The sequence below is a fragment of the Eriocheir sinensis genome, chromosome 50, assembly GCF_024679095.1.
Source record: "Eriocheir sinensis breed Jianghai 21 chromosome 50, ASM2467909v1, whole genome shotgun sequence".
Taxonomy (NCBI): Eukaryota; Metazoa; Arthropoda; class Malacostraca; order Decapoda; family Varunidae; genus Eriocheir; species Eriocheir sinensis.
Window position 1 is genome coordinate 1,976,911 of NC_066558.1, and position 18,483 is coordinate 1,995,393.

Consider the following 18,483-nt stretch of genomic DNA (forward strand, 5'->3'; position numbering starts at 1 on the left):
CTTCTCTTCCCATTCCTTCCCCCATCTCTTCCCTTCCCTTCCCTTCCCTTCCCTTCCCTTCTCTTCTCTTTCCTTCCCTTCCCTTCTCTTCTCTTTGCTTCCCTTCCCTTCTCTTCCCTACTCTTTCCTTCACCTCTCTTCTCTTCCCTTCCCTTCCCCCATCTCTTCTCTTCTCTTCTCTTCCCTTCTCTTTCCCTCCCCTCATCTCTTCTCTTCCTTTCTCTCTCCCTTTCCCTCGCTTTCCTTCCCTTCCTTTCCCATCCCATCCCTTTTCTTTCCTTCCCATCCCATCCCTGTCCTGTCCTGTCCTTTCCTTTCCTTTCCTTTCCTTTCCTTTCCTTTCCTTTCCATTCCATCCCATCCTTCCCACCTTTCCATTTTCTTCCCTTCCTTCCTCCTCTCCTCTGGGAAAGTTAGTGAGGGACAGGACAAGATTAAAGGATACAGATAACAGGATTCTCTCTCCTCTGCTTCCCTCCCTTCCCTCCCAACAATGCCTGACTCACCTGGGGAAGTTAGTGAAGGACAGGACAAGATTACAGGATACAGCAGGACTGGACCTCCTCTGCTTCCCTCCTTCCTCCAACAATGCCTCACACACCTGATGTTGAAGTGCTGCACCAGTGACAAGATTACAGGATACAGATAACAGCTCCTCCCTTCCCTCCCAACAATGCCTGACTCACCTGGGGAAGTTAGTGAGGGACAGGATCACCTCGTCAGGCTGCAGCAGGGACTGGAGTTCATAAGAAGGCATTAGGAATAAGTAGTATAGTTAGTTAGAGGTTATTTAATTAGGGGGAGTCAGTCATCGGTTAGGCATTAGAAGTTCATAAGAAGGCATTAGGAATAAGTAGTATAGTTAGTTAGAGGTTATTTAATTAGGGGGAGTCAGTCATCGGTTAGGCATTAGAAGTTCATAAGAAGGCATTAGGAATAAGTAGTATAGTTAGAGGTTATTTAATTAGGGGGAGTCAGTCATCGGTTAGGCATTAGAAGTTCATAAGAAGGCATTAGGAATAAGTAGTATAGTTAGTTAGAGGTTATTTAATTAGGGGGAGTCAGTCATTGGTTAGGCATTAGAAGTTTATAAGAAGGCATTAGGAATAAGTAGTATAGTTAGTTAGAAGTTATTTAATTAGTAGTTAGAGATGAATTAAAAAGGAGTCAGTTTGAGGATAGAGGTTAGTTAAAAGGAGTTACGAGCAAGGAGAGTTAGAGTTAGTAGTTAAGAGTTATTGATGAGTGGATGAATTTAATAGTTAACAAACAAACAAAGACAAAAAGAAGACAAGTTAAAGATACATAAACAAATAAACAAACAAACAAAGACAAAAAGAAGAGAAGTTAAAGATACATAAATAAACAAACAAACAAACGAAGATAAAAAAAGACAAGTTAAAGATACATAAACAAATAAACAAACAAACAAAGACAAAAAGAAGAGAAGTTAAAGATACATAAACAAATAAACAAACAAACAAAGACAAAAAGAAGACAAGTTAAAGATACATAAACAAATAAACAAACAAACAAACGAAGATAAAAAGAAGACAAGTTAAAGATATGTAAACAAATAAACAAACAAACAAACAAACAAAGACAAAAAGAAGACAAGTTAAAGATACATAAACAAATAAACAAACAAACAAACAAAGACAAAAAGAAGACAAGTTAAAGATACATAAACAAATAAACAAACAAACAAACAAAGACAAAAAGAAGACACGTTAAAGATACGTAAACAAACAAACAAACAAACAAATGAAGATACAAAGAAGACAAGTTAAAGATACATAAACAAATAAACAAACAAACAAACAAAGATAAAAAGAAGACAAGTTAAAGATACATAAACAAATAAACAAAGACTAAAAGAAAAGTTAAAGGTATGTAAACAAACAAACAAAGACAAAAAGAAGACAAGTTAAAGATACGTAAACAAACAAAGACAAAAAGAAGAGAAGTTAAAGATACGTAAACAAACAAACAAACAAACAAAGATAAACAAGGGACAGTTCAGTAGTATCAGCATTGAGTCTCGTCGTTATAAAGTTGATTAAAAAAAAATAATAATAAAAAAAAAAAAAAAAAGTGAATAACCTTAGTACAGCCAAATGGTAGTGACGTTTACACATGGAATTAAACGGCAGCTCATTTACACTTTATGGCCTCGTGTGTGTGTGTGTGTGTGTGTGTGTGTGTGTGTGTTGTGCTTGCCAATAGTTTAAGAGCTGCAGTGGTTTTATTTTCTTTTTTTTTGTTTTTACCATTTTTCCTTTTTTTCCCTTGTTGTTTTCCTGTTTTTTTTCCTATTTTTCCTATTTTTATTTTTTGTTTGTTTTTTCGTCATTTTCAGTTTTCCTTTTTATTTTTCCTGTCCTGTTTTCATACGTACCATCGGATGAAACAACTACCATCATCATCATCATCATTTCATCGACGCCTGCTCCTAGGGGCTCCCAGCAGGGGATGGCCACGGCAGAAGAGCTTCCAACTTTCTCTATCCAGACACTCCCTCCTTGCCTGCTCAAAGTTCCTCACTGATCTTTCCCCCTCTCCCTAACGTACTCTTGCACCCTATCGCTCCATTTCACTGAAGGTCGTCCTCTCCTCTAGCATTCCCTCCCTCTATCTCACTCACATGCACCCTTCTGGTCATCTTACTCTCCTCCATTCGCTCCATGTGGCCAAACCACTTTAAGGTCTGTCGCTTCACTTTTCCACCACTCCACACTTCTTCCCTTCACCCCCGTGACACATTCCAAAACACTTAGACACTTTCATTACTCATTCCATCCATTCTACTCACACCACAAGCACTCCTCAAATAACTCATTTCCATTATTATTATTATTATTATTATTATTATTATTATTATTATTATTATTATTATTATGAAAAGGAATAAGTGGGTAAGTAATAAATCTCGGTGAAGGATGAAGCAATATTAAGTTCAGGGTCATTACTGATTACATTACTACGTCAGTGTGTGTAACATAGTATACTGGATAAGATTACAAAAGAAAAAAAAAGTAGTTTAAGAGCTGGACTGAATGAAGATAGTGTGTTCAGTAAAAATCGCGTTCTTAGTACTGTCCTGTCCTGTCAATATCCCTGGAATGCGCTGCTCTCTCTCTCTCTCTCTCTCTCTCTCTCTCTCTCTCTCTCTCTCTCTCTCTCTCTCATGTGACCGCAATAATGTGACTTCTTCCACCTGTGTTCCTCCTCCTACCTTTGCTTAATTATGTAACACCTGTCCTTGCCTCACCTGTACCTCCTTAGGGTTACCTGTGGGCGTGTATTGAATGGGTTATGTATAGCAAGATTACCTGGAAGTGACCGCGCGCAGGTGTGAAGGGGAGGGAGGGGGAAGGATGGGAGGGAGAGAGGGAGAGGGAGAGGGGAAGGGAAGGGAGAGAGGGAAGGGAAGGGAGAGAGAAGGGAAGGGAAGGGAGAGAGAGGGGAAGGGAAGGGAGAGAGAGGGGAAGGGAAAGGGAGAGAGGGAGGGAGAACGAGGGAGAAGGAGGGAGAGAGATGACAAAGAAAAGTAGGAGAAAGAAATAAAAGAAAAAACAGCAAAAAAATAAAGAAAATTAAACAGAAAAAAAGGATAAATAATGAAAGAATATAGAATAAACAATAAAAAAAGAAAATACGAGAGAGAGAGAGAGAGAGAGAGAGAGAGAGAGAGAGAGAGAGAGAGAGAGAGAGAGAGAGAGAGAGAGAGAGAGACTTCTGACGTCACTGGTGGAGCCATGAATTACTGAATGGTGCTGCTGGTGTGGGTGGAATGATGTAAATTTTAACTGACTGACTGACTGACTGACTGAATGAATGGATGACTTTATAGCTGACTGACTGAATGACTGACTGACTGACTGAATGAATGAATGAATGACTTTATAACTGACTGACTGACTGGATGACTGACTGACTGAATGAATGAATGACTTTATAGCTGACTGGCTGGATGACTGACTGACTGACTGAATGAATGAATGAATGGATGACTTTATAGCTGACTGGCTGGATGACTGACTGACTGAATGAATGGATGACTTTATAACTGACTGACTGACTGGATGACTGACTGACTGAATGAATGGATGACTTTATGACTGACTGACTGGATGACTGACTGACTGAATGAATGAATGGATGACTTTATAACTGACTGACTGACTGGATGACTGAGTGAATGAATGACTTTATAGCTGACTGGCTGGATGACTGACTGACTGACTGAATGAATGAATGACTTTATAGCTGACTGGCTGGATGACTGACTGACTGACTGAATGAATGAATGACTTTATAGCTGACTGACTGGCTGGATGACTGACTGACTGACTGACTGAATGAATGAATGAATAACTTTATAACTGACTGACTGGCTGGATGACTGACTGACTGACTGAATGAATGAATGAATGGATGACTTTATAGCTGACTGGCTGGATGACTGACTGACTGACTGACTGAATGAATGACTTTATAACTGACTGACTGACTGACTGACTGACTGAATGAATGACTTTATAACTGACTGACTGGCTGGATGACTGACTGACTGACTGAATGAATGAATGAATGACTTTATAACTGACTGACTGGCTGGATGACTGACTGACTGACTGAATGAATGAATGACTTTATAACTGACTGACTGGCTGGATGACTGACTGACTGACTGAATGAATGAATGACTTTATAGCTGACTGACTGGCTGGATGACTGACTGACTGACTGACTGAATGAATGAATGAATGACTTTATAACTGACTGACTGGCTGGATGACTGACTGACTGAGCGAGTGTTAATGATGTAGAAACTGTAGGACTGACTGACTGATTGATTAGTTGAGAGTCTGGTTGAGTGAGTGACTGACCTATTGACTGACTGATTGGGTGACTGACTGATTGACTAGTTGAGAGTCTGGTTGAGTGAGTGACTGACCTATTGACTGACTGATTGATTAGTTGAGAGTCTGGTTGAGTGAGTAACTGACCAATTGACTGAGTGATTGGGTGACTGACTGATTGACTAGTTGAGAGTCTGGTTGAGTGAGTGACTGACTGACCTATTGACTGACTGATTGGGTGACTGACTGACTGGCTACTTGATTCATTAGTTGAGTCTGGTTGAGTGAGTGACTGACTGACTGACCTTATTAGAATTGAACTGATATAAAACAGTAATAAAAGATAACACTAACTCTAACTGGTCTTTAATATTATAATTATCCTCATTTTCGCAATACTAACAAGGCCATGACGTATGATAGCCTATCCCTGAAACATAAATGACATACTCGATTTCTGCTTCCTTATATTAACTAAACTACCTACATTTACTTAAACTTGCTAAAACTGTCTTGCATTTTATTAATTTATCTATCTTTCTCTTTTAACTGGTCTTTAACATTATAATTATCCTCATTTTCGCAATACTAACAAGGCCATGACGTATGATAGCCTATCCCTGAAACATTCATGATATACTCGATTTCTGCTTACTTAAATTAACTAAACTATCTACATTTACTTAACTTGCTAAAACTATCTTGCCTTTTATTAATTTATCTATCTTTCTCTTTTAACTGGTCTTTAATATTATAATTATCCTCATTTTCGCAATACTAACAAGGCCATGACGTATGATAGCCTATCCCTGAAACATTCATGATATACTCGATTTCTGCTTCCTTATATTAACTAAACTATCTACATTTACTTAACTTGCTAAAACTATCTTGCATTTTATTAATTTATCTATCTTTCTCTTTTAACTGGTCTTTAATATTATAATTATCCTCATTTTCGCAATACTAACAAGGCCATGACGTATGATAGCCTATCCCTGAAACATTCATGACATACTCGATTTCTGCTTCCTTATATTAACTAAACTATCTACATTTACTTAACTTGCTAAAACTATCTTGCATTTTATTAATTTATCTATCTTTCTCTTTTAACTGGTCTTTAATATTATAATTATCCTCATTTTCGCAATACTAACAAGGCCATGACGTATGATAGCCTATCCCTGAAACATTCATGATATACTCGATTTCTGCTTTCTTATATTAACTAAACTACCTACATTTACTTAAACTAGCTAAAACTATCTTGCCTTTTACTAATTTATCTATCTTTCTCTTTTAACTGGTCTTTAATATTATAATTATCCTCATTTTCGCAATACTAACAAGGCCATGACGTATGATAGCCTATCCCTGAAACATTCATGATATACTCGATTTCTGCTTACTTAAATTAACTAAACAATCTACATTTACTTAACTTGCTAAAACTATCTTGCATATTATTAATTTATCTATCTTTCTCTTTTTCTCAATTTTCGATCTCTTTTTTTTTACTTTTTTTTTCTTTTGATTTATTTTCTGTATTATTATTATCTTCTGTCTTCTAAGAATGCTTAAACCCAACCTTACAAGACTTAAATTTTATAATACTCTTTTTTCGCAGTATTAACAACACCTAAGACCTTTTTGAACCCATTCCCGAAACCTTAAAACGCTATACTTTCAACAAGACAAACTTTATCCTCTTTTTTCGCAATATTAAAAACCCTAAGACCTATTTTAACCTATTCCTGAAATCTTAAAACGCTATACTTTCTCCCCCTTCGTTTAAAATCAAGAAATAAAACCTTTGCGTGCTATGAGGCTTCTGACATTCATTAGAACATTTTGCCGGCCAATCTCACATATCTGGCAAGGCTTTTCTAGGAGTTTCGAGCATTTCCAGGGATAATTAAATGACCCTGGTGGTGGTTCGACCATTCTTAAAAACACTAAGACCTATTTTACCCTATTCCTGAACCCTTAAAACGTTATACCTTCTCACACTTCGTTTAAAATCAAGAAATAAAACCTTGGCGTGTTATGAGGCGATTGACATACTTAGAACATTTTACCGGCCAATCTCACATATCTGACAAGGCTTTCCTAGGAGTTTCGAGCATTTCCAGGGGTAGTTAAATGACCCTGGTGGTGGTTCGACCCTTCTTCTGTGACATCAACCTAAAAAAGTTATTAGAACCCGATTGATCATCCATTTGACCTTTAGAAATAATTGATGTGAAGGGCGAAAGCGTCTGAGAGAACCGATCTTAGTCCAGTGTTCCCATAGCAACTATTTACAAAGGCCGAAATAGGAGGTTAATCGGGTTCTAATGACCGTTTTTTTAGGTTCACGGTACAGAGGGAGAGTCAAACTACCACTTGGGTCATAAAACTACCCCTGGAAATGCCCACAACACCTAGGAAAGCCTTGCCAAAATTGTGAGTCAGCCCCGACCTAGATAAGCAAACTCCAACTGGGCCACGCCGCTAGAGGGCTCCACTTAACCCACTCGATCTTCACGAGGCTAACTAGTGTGGTTCTAATGACCGTTTTTTTAGGTTCACGGTACAGAGGAAGAGTCAAACTACCACTTGGGTCATAAAACTACCTCTGGAAATGCCCACAACACCTAGGAAAGCCTTGTCGAAAGTGTGTCAGCCCCGACCTAGATTAGCAAACTCCAACTGGGCCACGCCGCTAGAGGGCTCCACTAAACCCACTCTTCACGAGGTTTAGTGTGGTAATTACGCTCTCCGGCAATTATCTAATCAGGTTTTTGAGCCACGTTGAGCAAGTGCTAATGAAGAAATAGTTAGTCTTATGAACAGCGCGTAGTGGTAGTGGTGGTGGAAGGCGATTTTTTTCTATAGTGAAGAAAGTATAGAAGTTCAACGGCAAAAATAAACAAAAAATGAAGATGAACAAACCCGCTAATCACTATTCCTATAAAAAGAACTATTGATTGATTGATTGAGTGAAGAAGTAACGAGGAAGAAGCGGAGGAATAGAGGGAACATAAAGTAGAGATTGAGGGTAAAGAAGAGAGAATGGGAAGATAAAGAATGGGAAAAGGAGAACTATTGAGTGATTGAAGAGGTAACGAAGAAGAAGAGGAGGAATAGAGGGAAAATAAAGTAGAGATGGAGGGTAAAGAAGAGAGAATGGGAAGATAAAGAATGGGAAAAGGAGAACTATTAAGTGATTGAAGAGGTAACGAAGAAGAAGAGGAGGAATAGAAAGAAGAGGAACAAAGGGAACATAAAGTAGAGATTGAGGGTAAAGAAGAGAGAATGGGAAGATAAAGAATGGGAAAAGGAGAACTATTGAGTGATTGAAGAGATAACGAGAAAGAAGAGGAATAAAGGGAAATAAAGAAGAGAGAATGGGAAGATAAAGAATGGAAGAACAAAGTAAACAGAAGGATAACAAGCAACAGAATGGAAAAAAAGGTCAAATTCGCGAGGAGAGGTGTATGGATAGGAAGAAAAAGGAGTACTAATATTTTTTCTTTCGTTTTCTGCTTCTTTTCTTGCGTTCATCGGGCGAGTGGGCAAACATCTATTCAATGGGGTACAAATCCATTAGCTACTGCCTTGGTAAACACTCCAGGCTGACGAGGAGGAGAAAGGAATTTGATTGAGTAGTGTATTGACTGTTATATAAGGGACTATAAAGCCATCCAACCAGCCAGTCAGCTATTCAGTCAGCCAGCCAGCCAGTCAGTCAGCCATTCAGTCAGTCAGCCATTCAGTCAGCCAGCCATTCAGTCAGACAGCCATTCAGTCAGTCAGCCATTCAGTCAGCCAGCCATTCAGTCAGCCAGCCAGCCAGTCAGTCAGCCATTCAGTCACCCAGCCATTCAGTCAGCCAGCCAACCAGTCAGTCAGCCATTCAGTCAGCCAGCCCTTCAGTCAGCCAGCCAGCCAGTCAGCCAGCCAACCAGCCAGTCAGTCAGCCATTCAGTCAGCCAGTCATTCAGCCAGCCAGCCATTCAGTCAGCCAGCCAGCCAGTCAGTCAGCCATTCAGTCACCCAGCCCTTCAGTCAGACAGCCATTCAGTCAGCCAGCCAACCAGTCAGTCAGCCATTCAGTCAGCCAGCCATTCAGTCAGACAGCCATTCAGTCACCCAGCCCTTCAGTCAGACAGCCATTCAGCCAGCCAGCCATTCAGTCAGCCAGCCATTCAGTCAGCCAGCCATTCAGTCAGCCAGCCATTCATTCAGTCAGCCAGCCATTCAGTCAGCCAGCCATTCAGTCAGCCAGCCATTCAGTCAGCCAGCCATTCATTCAGTCAGCCAGCCATTCATTCAGTCAGCCAGCCATTCAGTCAGCCAGCCATTCAGTCAGCCAGCCATTCAGTCAGCCAGCCATTCATTCAGTCAGCCAGCCATTCAGTCAGCCAGCCATTCATTCAGTCAGCCAGCCCTTCAGTCAGCCAGCCAGCCAGTCAGCCAGCCATTCAGCCAGCCAGCCATTCAGTCAGCCAGCCATTCAGTCAGCCAGCCATTCAGTCAGCCAGCCATTCAGTCAGCCAGCCATTCAGTCAGCCATTCATTCAGTCAGCCAGCCATTCAGTCAGCCATTCATTCAGTCAGCCAGCCATTCAGTCAGCCAGCCATTCAGTCAGCCAGCCATTCAGTCAGCCATTCATTCAGTCAGCCAGCCATTCAGTCAGCCAGCCATTCAGTCAGCCAGCCATTCAGTCAGCCATTCATTCAGTCAGCCAGCCATTCAGTCAGCCAGCCATTCATTCAGTCAGCCATTCAGTCAGCCATTCATTCAGTCAGCCAGCCATTCAGTCAGCCAGCCATTCAGTCAGCCAGCCATTCATTCAGTCAGCCAGCCATTCAGTCAGCCAGCCATTCATTCAGTCAGCCAGCCCTTCAGTCAGCCAGCCATTCAGTCAGCCATTCATTCAGTCAGCCAGCCATTCAGTCAGCCAGCCATTCAGTCAGCCAGCCATTCAGTCAGCCAGCCATTCAGTCAGCCAGCCATTCAGTCAGCCATTCATTCAGTCAGCCAGCCATTCAGTCAGCCATTCATTCAGTCAGCCAGCCATTCAGTCAGCCAGCCATTCAGTCAGCCAGCCATTCAGTCAGCCAGCCATTCAGTCAGTCAGCCAGCCAACCAGTCAGTCAGCCATTCAGTCAGCCAGCCATTCAGTCAGCCAGCCATTCAGTCAGCCAGCCATTCAGTCAGCCAGCCATTCAGCCAGCCAGCCATTCAGCCAGCCAGCCATTCAGTCAGCCAGCCATTCAGTCAGCCATTCATTCAGTCAGCCAGCCATTCAGTCAGCCAGCCATTCAGTCAGCCAGCCATTCAGTCAGCCATTCATTCAGTCAGCCAGCCATTCAGTCAGCCAGCCATTCAGTCAGCCATTCATTCAGTCAGCCAGCCATTCAGTCAGCCAGCCATTCAGTCAGCCAGCCATTCAGTCAGCCAGCCATTCAGTCAGCCAGCCATTCAGTCAGCCAGCCATTCAGTCAGCCAGCCATTCAGTCAGCCAGCCATTCAGTCAGCCAGCCAGCCAGTCAGCCAGCCATTCAGTCAGCCAGCCAGCCAGTCAGCCAGCCATTCAGTCAGCCAGCCAGCCAGTCAGCCAGCCATTCAGTCAGCCAGCCATTCAGTCAGCCAGCCATTCAGTCAGCCAGCCATTCAGTCAGCCAGCCATTCAGTCAGCCAGCCATTCAGTCAGCCAGCCATTCAGTCAGCCAGCCATTCAGTCAGCCAGCCATTCAGTCAGCCAGCCATTCAGTCAGCCAGCCATTCAGTCAGCCAGCCATTCATTCAGTCAGCCAGCCATTCAGTCAGCCAGCCATTCATTCAGTCAGCCAGCCATTCAGTCAGCCAGCCATTCATTCAGCCTGCCCTTCAGTCAGCCAGCCAGCCATTCAGTCAGACAGCCATTCAGCCAGCCAGCCAGCCAGTCAGCCAGCCATTCATTCAGCCTGCCCTTCAGTCAGCCAGCCAGCCATTCAGTCAGACAGCCATTCAGCCAGCCAGCCAGCCAGCCAGCCATTCAGTCAGCCAGCCAGTCAGTCATCCAGTAAATCAGCCAGCCAGCCATTCAGTCAGCCAGCCAGTCAGTCATCCAGTAAATCAGCCAGCCAGCCATTCAGTCAGCCAGCCAGTCAGTCATCCAGTAAATCAGCCTGCCAGCCATTCAGTCAGCCAGCCATTCAGTCAGCCAGCCATCCATTCAGTCAGCCATTCATTCAGTCAGCCAGCCATTCAGTCAGCCAGCCATTCATTCAGTCAGTCAGCCATTCAGTCAGCCAGCCATCCATTCAGTCAGCCATTCAGTCAGTCAGCCAGCCATTCAGTCAGCCATTCAGTCAGTCAGCCATTCGGTCAGCCAGCCAGCCATTCAGTCAGCCAGCCATTCAGCCAGTCAGTCAGCCATTCAGTCAGCCATTCAGTCAGTCAGCCATTCGGTCAGCCAGCCAGCCATTCAGTCAGCCAGCCATTCAGCCAGTCAGTCAGCCATTCAGTCAGCCAGCCAGTCATTCAGTCAGCCAGTTTGAGTATGATAAAGCCATTCATCCATTCAGCCATACAGCATAAAATCAGTCAGCCATAGTCAGTCCATCGTTCAACCAGTCAGCCATACATGCAACCAGATAGTCATACAGCCAGTCGTCAGCCATACAGTCATTCAGCCATATAGTCAGTCAGATAGCTGGTCATACATACAGCCAGTCAGACATTTCTAAGCTAGGTGGAGTATAAGGAAAGCCAGTCAGCCATATACAGCCAGTCGATAAGCCATTTTCAGCCATTCCGATTGTGTAAGAGAATCAATCCTTCTCTCTCCCTCCCTTCTTTCCTTCCCCTTCTTCCTCCTTCTCCTTCTTTTCCTCCTTCCTCCTTTCCTTTCTTTTCCTGCCCTCATATATTCATTATTTATTTATTATCTTTTTTTTCACAACAAAGGAGACAGCTCAAGGGCACACAAAAAAAGAAACGATAATAAAAAAAGCCCGCTACTCGCTGCTCCTAAAAAAGAATCCAAAGAGGTGGCCGAAAGAGGGGGCAATTTCCTCCTTCCTTCCTTCCTTTAATGGAGGTACTGTTTACACTCGTGACGTCACACTCCCTGCAGGCTCCCCGCTTGTATAAACTGTGTAGCGAGGGTAAGACAACATAAAACAGCCGTGTGGAAGGAAGAAAAGTGACTAGATATGTGAGCGTTAAGTCCCTGGGTGGAAAAGTAGGACACTAGGCCATATCCGCGTTACATTAGCATTGACCTTCATCTGGATCAGTCTGCCGTGTAGTGCGCCGATTGGTCCGGATGATGATGACGATGATGATTGGGGTGTTTTGTCTTAGCGCCGCAAGCCTGATTCGGATTATGTGAGAGAATCAATCCTTCTCTCTCTCTTCCTTCCTCCCTTTCTTACTTTCTTCCTCCTTCCTTCAAATTTTTCATTCTTCTGCTCCCATAATCTTTTCTACCTTATCATCCTTATTTCTGCTATTTCCCATTGTTCCTTTCTTCCTTGCCTTCCTTCATTCTACTTAACTTTCTCTTTATTCCTCCTTCTCTTTCTTTAGCCTTTTCTTGCTCATTATCCTTCTTTCTACTTTTGTTTCCCTTCCTTTGTTTCCCTGCCCTCATTAATTTATCCATTCCCTCTTCCTCCTTCCTTCCTTCCATTAAGAATACTGTTTACACTCGTGATCCGGAAGGCCTCCCAAACTCGTCTCAGTGAGTGGGGTTCTTCTTTTGCCATATATACATTCCGTCAGCCAGCCAGCCATTTCAAGCCAGCTGGATTACGACAAAGACTAATCTGCCATCCATGCAGCCACTCAGCAGATGAACCCTCCTCTTCCTTCCTTCCTTCCTTTCCATATAGCTGGTCACGGGTTCGATTCCCAGCGCCGGTAAAACCCTTTCCGGATATGGATTAACTTCTCGTAAGTTTTGTGACACGCAGAGGTCATGTTGATGTATGGGAAAGTGGAGTTTAGACCCATAGTAGCATTAGAAATTGAAATGATAGTAGTAGTAGTAGTAGTAGACCAATCAACACAGGGTAATTTTTGAGGTAGTTCTCCTAAATTACATCGTTTATTAATCATATTCACTCAAACAAAATAATGATGACGGAGAAAACACGAGAGCCTTAACCCCTTCACTATGGATTCCGTACCAGAAGACATCACCAAGCTACAGAAATGGAACAAAAAGTGGCTGCTACAATTCAATGAAGAAAAATGTAAAGTCCTGCACCTTGGGAGGGGATATCCAGCACACCAATACCACATGGGAAACACTCCGCTATCCACCACAGAGGCAGAGAAAGACCTGGGAGTGTGTGTTACCAGGCTACCAGTGAAGGGATATCCAGCACACCAATACCACATGGGAAACACTCCACTATCCACCACAGAGGCAGAGAAAGACCTGGGAGTGTGTGTTACCAGGCTACCAGTGAAGGGATATCCAGCACACCAATACCACATGGGAAACACTCCACTATCCAACACAGAGGCAGAGAAAGACCTGGGAGTGTATGTTACCAGGCTACCAGTGAAGGGATATCCAGCACACCAATACCACATGGGAAACACTCCACTATCCACTACAGAGGCAGAGAAAGACCTGGGAGTGTGTGTTACCAGGCTACCGGTGAAAGCCAAAACCGTGCCAATCGTAGCGGACGGGTTAACAACGTAGCTACTGAGAACAAGCTTGAAGTAAACAACATTATAATTTAAAACGCGGGTAAAAGAATTCCAGAAGCTCCAGGAATGAATTGAGTCGTGCGTGGGTGAGAGCGCGCTGGAGACTACACGAAACCTGAAATGACCTTGACACACGCACACACACACAAACTAGACCAAACCCCCTAGATCCAGTTCACACAGGTTCAAGAATTCTGACGCATTAGGTTCGTAGCTTCGAGCGAGCGCGTGAAGCCAATAGGAGTAGCCAATAGGAACGAGTCAACACCCACGAAAAACTCTTGGGGACCGCGTGCATGATTTATGGTTGCTGCCAAGGACACGGACGGGGAAGGGAATGACATGGAGGATTGTAGGAAGAGGAGGAAAAGGAATAACGAGAAATGAAGTAAGAAAGAAGGAATAATAGGAAGTAGAAAGAAGGATATAATGAGCAAGAAAAGGCTAAAGAAAGAGGAGGAGGAATAAAGAGAAACTTAAGTATAATGAAGGAAGGCAAGAAAGAAAGGAATACGGGAAGAGGAACAATGAGAAATAGCAGAAATAAGGCTGATAAGGTAGAAAAGATCATGGGAGAAGAAGGAAGAATGGAAAATTGAAGTAGAAAGAAGCGAAAGAGGAAGAATGGGAAACACAAGTAAAGAGTAAAGAATATGGGAAGAAGAGTAGAACCCAGCAAACAGGAAACTTTGCAAAACGTTGTTCTGGTTGCATCTTCGTCCGTCTAAAAGTTACGTCATCAGCACGTAATAATTAAGTTGTGATTTTCCGACCAAACTGTGACGTTCTTGGTGATTTCCTGATTGGTGATTTTCCGACCAAACTGTGACGTTCTTGGTGATTTCCTGATTGGTGATTTTCCGACCAAACTGTGACGTTCTTGGTGATTTTCCGACCAAACTGTGACGTTCTTGGTGATTTCCTGATTGGTGATTTTCTGACCAAACAGTGACGTTCTTGGTGATTTCCCGACCAAACTGTGACGTTCATGGTGATTTCCTGATTGGTGATTTTCTGACCAAACTGTGACGTTTACACAACGTCGCTTCCAGGCTGCTGCTTGGTCCAATAGAGAAAACATTTTCAAACAAACTGTGAAGACACATTATGTTGCTATCATAAACCATCGAGTCAGTGGACTCAATGAGAATAACAGTATGATTTATGTATCCATTCAGACACGTACGTTGACAAATTCATTGAGTGCATTAACTCACTTCCACATCAAAAGTGATGTACATGATTAACAGCATTCAGAGATATACTATATTTTTCTCTCAAATATTAATGAGAGGGGTAATTTGAGATAAATCTTGTGCCCTTCAAAATTTTAATGTTTCCGCGCGTGACAACACCGACGACCCGCCAGCCGCCGCCGCCGCCACACCCAAAACTCGTATAGGCCTATAAGTCACGACAGTCAGTCGTGGCGGCGGAGTGTGCGGGTCACCGTCTAACTGTCCCCGAGGACACTCGGCACGGTGAGTATGAAACAGATCTGGATCACCACCATAATTATGTAAGAGAGCTGCGTAAATACGCACACAGATACACCAGAGAGCTTAGCATTAAGAGATATTTATTTATTTAGGTAACTAACCAATTTGAATGATTACATAACTAATAATTGTATAAAATTATATACATAATTATCATGTGATTTGATTTTCATGGATAAATGCTAATAATATTTAATTTTATACTTCAAATAGCCTTAACCTTTCTATATTTCAAATAGCTTTAACCTTTTCCTGCAGGTGCCCGGCCCGCCATCCACTGACTGAAAGCACGACCCTTCACGCAATGGATCTCTGCTCAAGGGAATTGGCTTTTCTTTTTCTTTCAGTTAGTAAGATTTATCACCGTGTTTGTGGCTACTGTATCTACACTATATAACCTTTGTATCTGTAGCCTACTTACATATATATATATATATATATATATATATATATATATATATATATATATATATATATATATATATATATATATATATATATATATATATATATATATATATATATATATATATATATATATATATATATATATATATATATATATATATATATATATATATATATATATATATATATATACACACACACACACACACACACACACACACACACACACACACACACACACACACACACACACACACACACACACACACACACACACACACACACACACACACACACGGCAAGTGGATAATTACAAAACAGATATTGGCATTTGCTGGTGTGTGTGTGTGTGTGTGTGTGTGTGTGTGTGTCGCCATGGGTGTTGCAGTAATGGGTCAGAAAGTAATTAAATAAACGAGGCATTTATGGAAAACTACCTATAAAAATTACCTTGTGTTCATTGGACTACTACTACTACTACTTTTTATTTTCCTCCTCCTCCTCTTCTCCCTCTCTTTTCCTCCTCCTCCTCCTCCTCTTACTACTAATACTTCTTATTCTTTTTTCCTCCTCCTCCTCTTCTTCCTCCTTTCTTTAGTCCTCCTCCTCCTCCTCCTCCTCCTACTACTACTACTACTACTATCAATTTCTTGTCTCTCCTTTCTTATCATAAAGCCTTCCTTCGTCTGTATTTCCTCCTGCCTACGACTTTAACTCTTAAGAGGAGAATATCGAGACAGTGTTTTGAGGACATTTTTTTCTCTATTATTTTTTTTATTGCCCTTGAGATGCTTCCATTACTGTATAAAAACGCTACTACTACCACTACTACTACTACTACTACTGCTGGTGTTACTCTGCTCACCTTGGGTTGGTTTCTTCTGCTTCGCGTAACACTTCGAGCAGCTCGGAGCCTCGCAGACACAGCCGGGCCTTCCTGTTCTTGTGGTCCAGTTTGATGATCATGTACTCGATCTGGAACACAGGAAATACCAACACTTACACTCCTGAAACACTAAGACACGAAACACCATCATTTTGGGAGGAGACTGAGGCAGACCACAAGACCCCCTTAAGAAAACCTACCCCAGCCATTGGAGACGTTAAAAAGAAATAAAAAATGGAAACAAAACTATTCTATTCCCGCAGAACCAACATGTACACTCCTGAAACACTAAGACACGAAACACCCATCATTTTGGGAGGAGACTGAGGCAGACCACAAGACCCCCTTAAGAAAGACTTAAAAAGAAATAAAAAATGGAAACAAAACTATTCTATTCCCGCAGAACCAACATGTACACTCCTGAAACACTAGGACACGAAACACCCATCATTTTGGGAGGAGACTGAGGCAGACGACCAGACCCCCTTAAGAAAGACATGGTAACAAAACTATTCTATTCCCGCTTCACAAGACCACAAAAAACTCCCATCTACAACACAGGACGAATCACCACTTAACTATCTCTTCCACTTTAACCATTTACTTAACTATAAATCGTTAGGAAGAAAAAACAAAAGAAAATCAAGGAGAAAAACAAAAGAAAAACGAAAAGGAAAAAAAAAATAGGAAGAAAAATATAGAAATCTTTAACTTTTCATGTCAGTCGTTTGGAAGAAAAAACAAAAGAACATAAAAAAAAGAGAAAGAAAACAAAAGAAAAACGAAAAGGAAAAAAAATAGGAAGAAAAATATAGAAATCTTTAACTTTTCATGTCAATCGTTTGGAAGAAAAAACAAAAGAACATCAAAAAAGAGAAAGAAAACACAAAAGAAAAACGAAAAGGAAAAAAAAAATAGGAAGAAAAATATAGAAATCTTTAACTTTTCATGTCAATCGTTTGGAAGAAAAAACAAAATAACAAAAAAAGAGAAAGAAAAAACAAAAGAAAAACGAAAAGGAAAAAAAATAGGAAGAAAAATATAGAAATCTTTAACTTTTCATGTCAATCGTTTGGAAGAAAAAACAAAATAACAAAAAAAGAAAGAAAAAACAAAAGAAAGACGAAAAGGAAAAAAAAAAATAGGAAGAAAAATATAGAAATCCAACTTTTCATGTAATTCTCCATCTTACGTCACAACTCCGTACTTCAATTTCCCGTCTCTTATCTCAATGTCTTCTCTACTGTAACCTCTTAAAGCTTCTACCTTACCCGTGCTACCCCAGAGCTTTATATAGGCGGGTGCAAGGGTCTCTGGTTGGTATTGTCAGATGCTCCCACCCCTCACACATATTATTTCCTAAGTCCAAAAAGGAGGTTAATGGAGTTCTAATGCGTGTTCTTTTAGGTTCACGGTACAGAAGAAGGCTCAGACTACCACCAGGGTCTTAAAAGTACCCCTGGAAATGCCTTAAGCTCCCACGAAAGACTAGTAAATTACGTGTTCTTGGGCGCAGAAGTGTTTAAAAATATGGCCCTCTGTGTGTGTATATATATAGAGACGGGCATGATAGCTTACCCTACACCGCTGCTGCCCACTCTGAACATCCCTCCGTCTGTGTGTGTGTGTGTGTGTGTGTGTGTGTTTCGAAGCTTCGGATGAAAAATATGTTCGTTTCTCTTGAATTTAATAGACGAATGGACTTTAAACAATCTTATAAGGATATTTTCAGTTAGTCAGTTAGCCAGTCAGTCAGCCAATCAGCAAGCCAGTCAACCAGATATTCAGTAATTCATCCAGTCAATCAGCCAATAAGTCAGTCAGTCAGTCAGTCAGTCAGTCAGTAATTCAATCAATCAGTCAGTCAATCAGTCAATAGGTCAGTCAGTCAATCAATTATCAGCAAGGAAGTCAACGAGATATTCAGTAATTCATCCCGTCAATCAGCCAATAAGTCAGTCAGTCAGTCAGTCATCAGTCAGTCAGTAATTCAATCAATCAGTCAGTCAATCAGTTAATAGGTCAGTCAGTCAATCAGTTATCAGCAAGGCAGTCAACGAGATATTCAGTAATTCATCCCGTCAATCAGTCAGTCAATAGGTCAGTCAGTCAATCAGTTAT

The 18,483-nt window shown here is 41.5% G+C and overlaps 1 protein-coding gene and 1 long non-coding RNA gene across 2 annotated transcripts in view; both read right to left on the reverse strand.

Moving 5' to 3' along the window:
- The window catches only part of LOC126982022 (glutamate--cysteine ligase catalytic subunit-like), a 46,450-nt gene that overhangs the window by 7,734 nt on the left and 20,233 nt on the right, over positions 1-18,483 (reverse strand). The window contains exons 2-3 of the mRNA XM_050833742.1: positions 16,342-16,451; positions 687-749 (exon numbers count right to left, since the gene is read on the reverse strand). Of these exons, the coding sequence (XP_050689699.1) occupies positions 687-749; positions 16,342-16,451 (173 nt within the window). The remainder of the gene's footprint in view (positions 1-686; positions 750-16,341; positions 16,452-18,483) is intronic.
- On the reverse strand, positions 13,107-13,981 carry LOC126982198 (uncharacterized). The gene is made up of 2 exons (XR_007734855.1): positions 13,388-13,981; positions 13,107-13,288 (listed from the first exon to the last, which is right to left on the reverse strand). It is a non-coding gene; the product is annotated as an uncharacterized LOC126982198 (long non-coding RNA).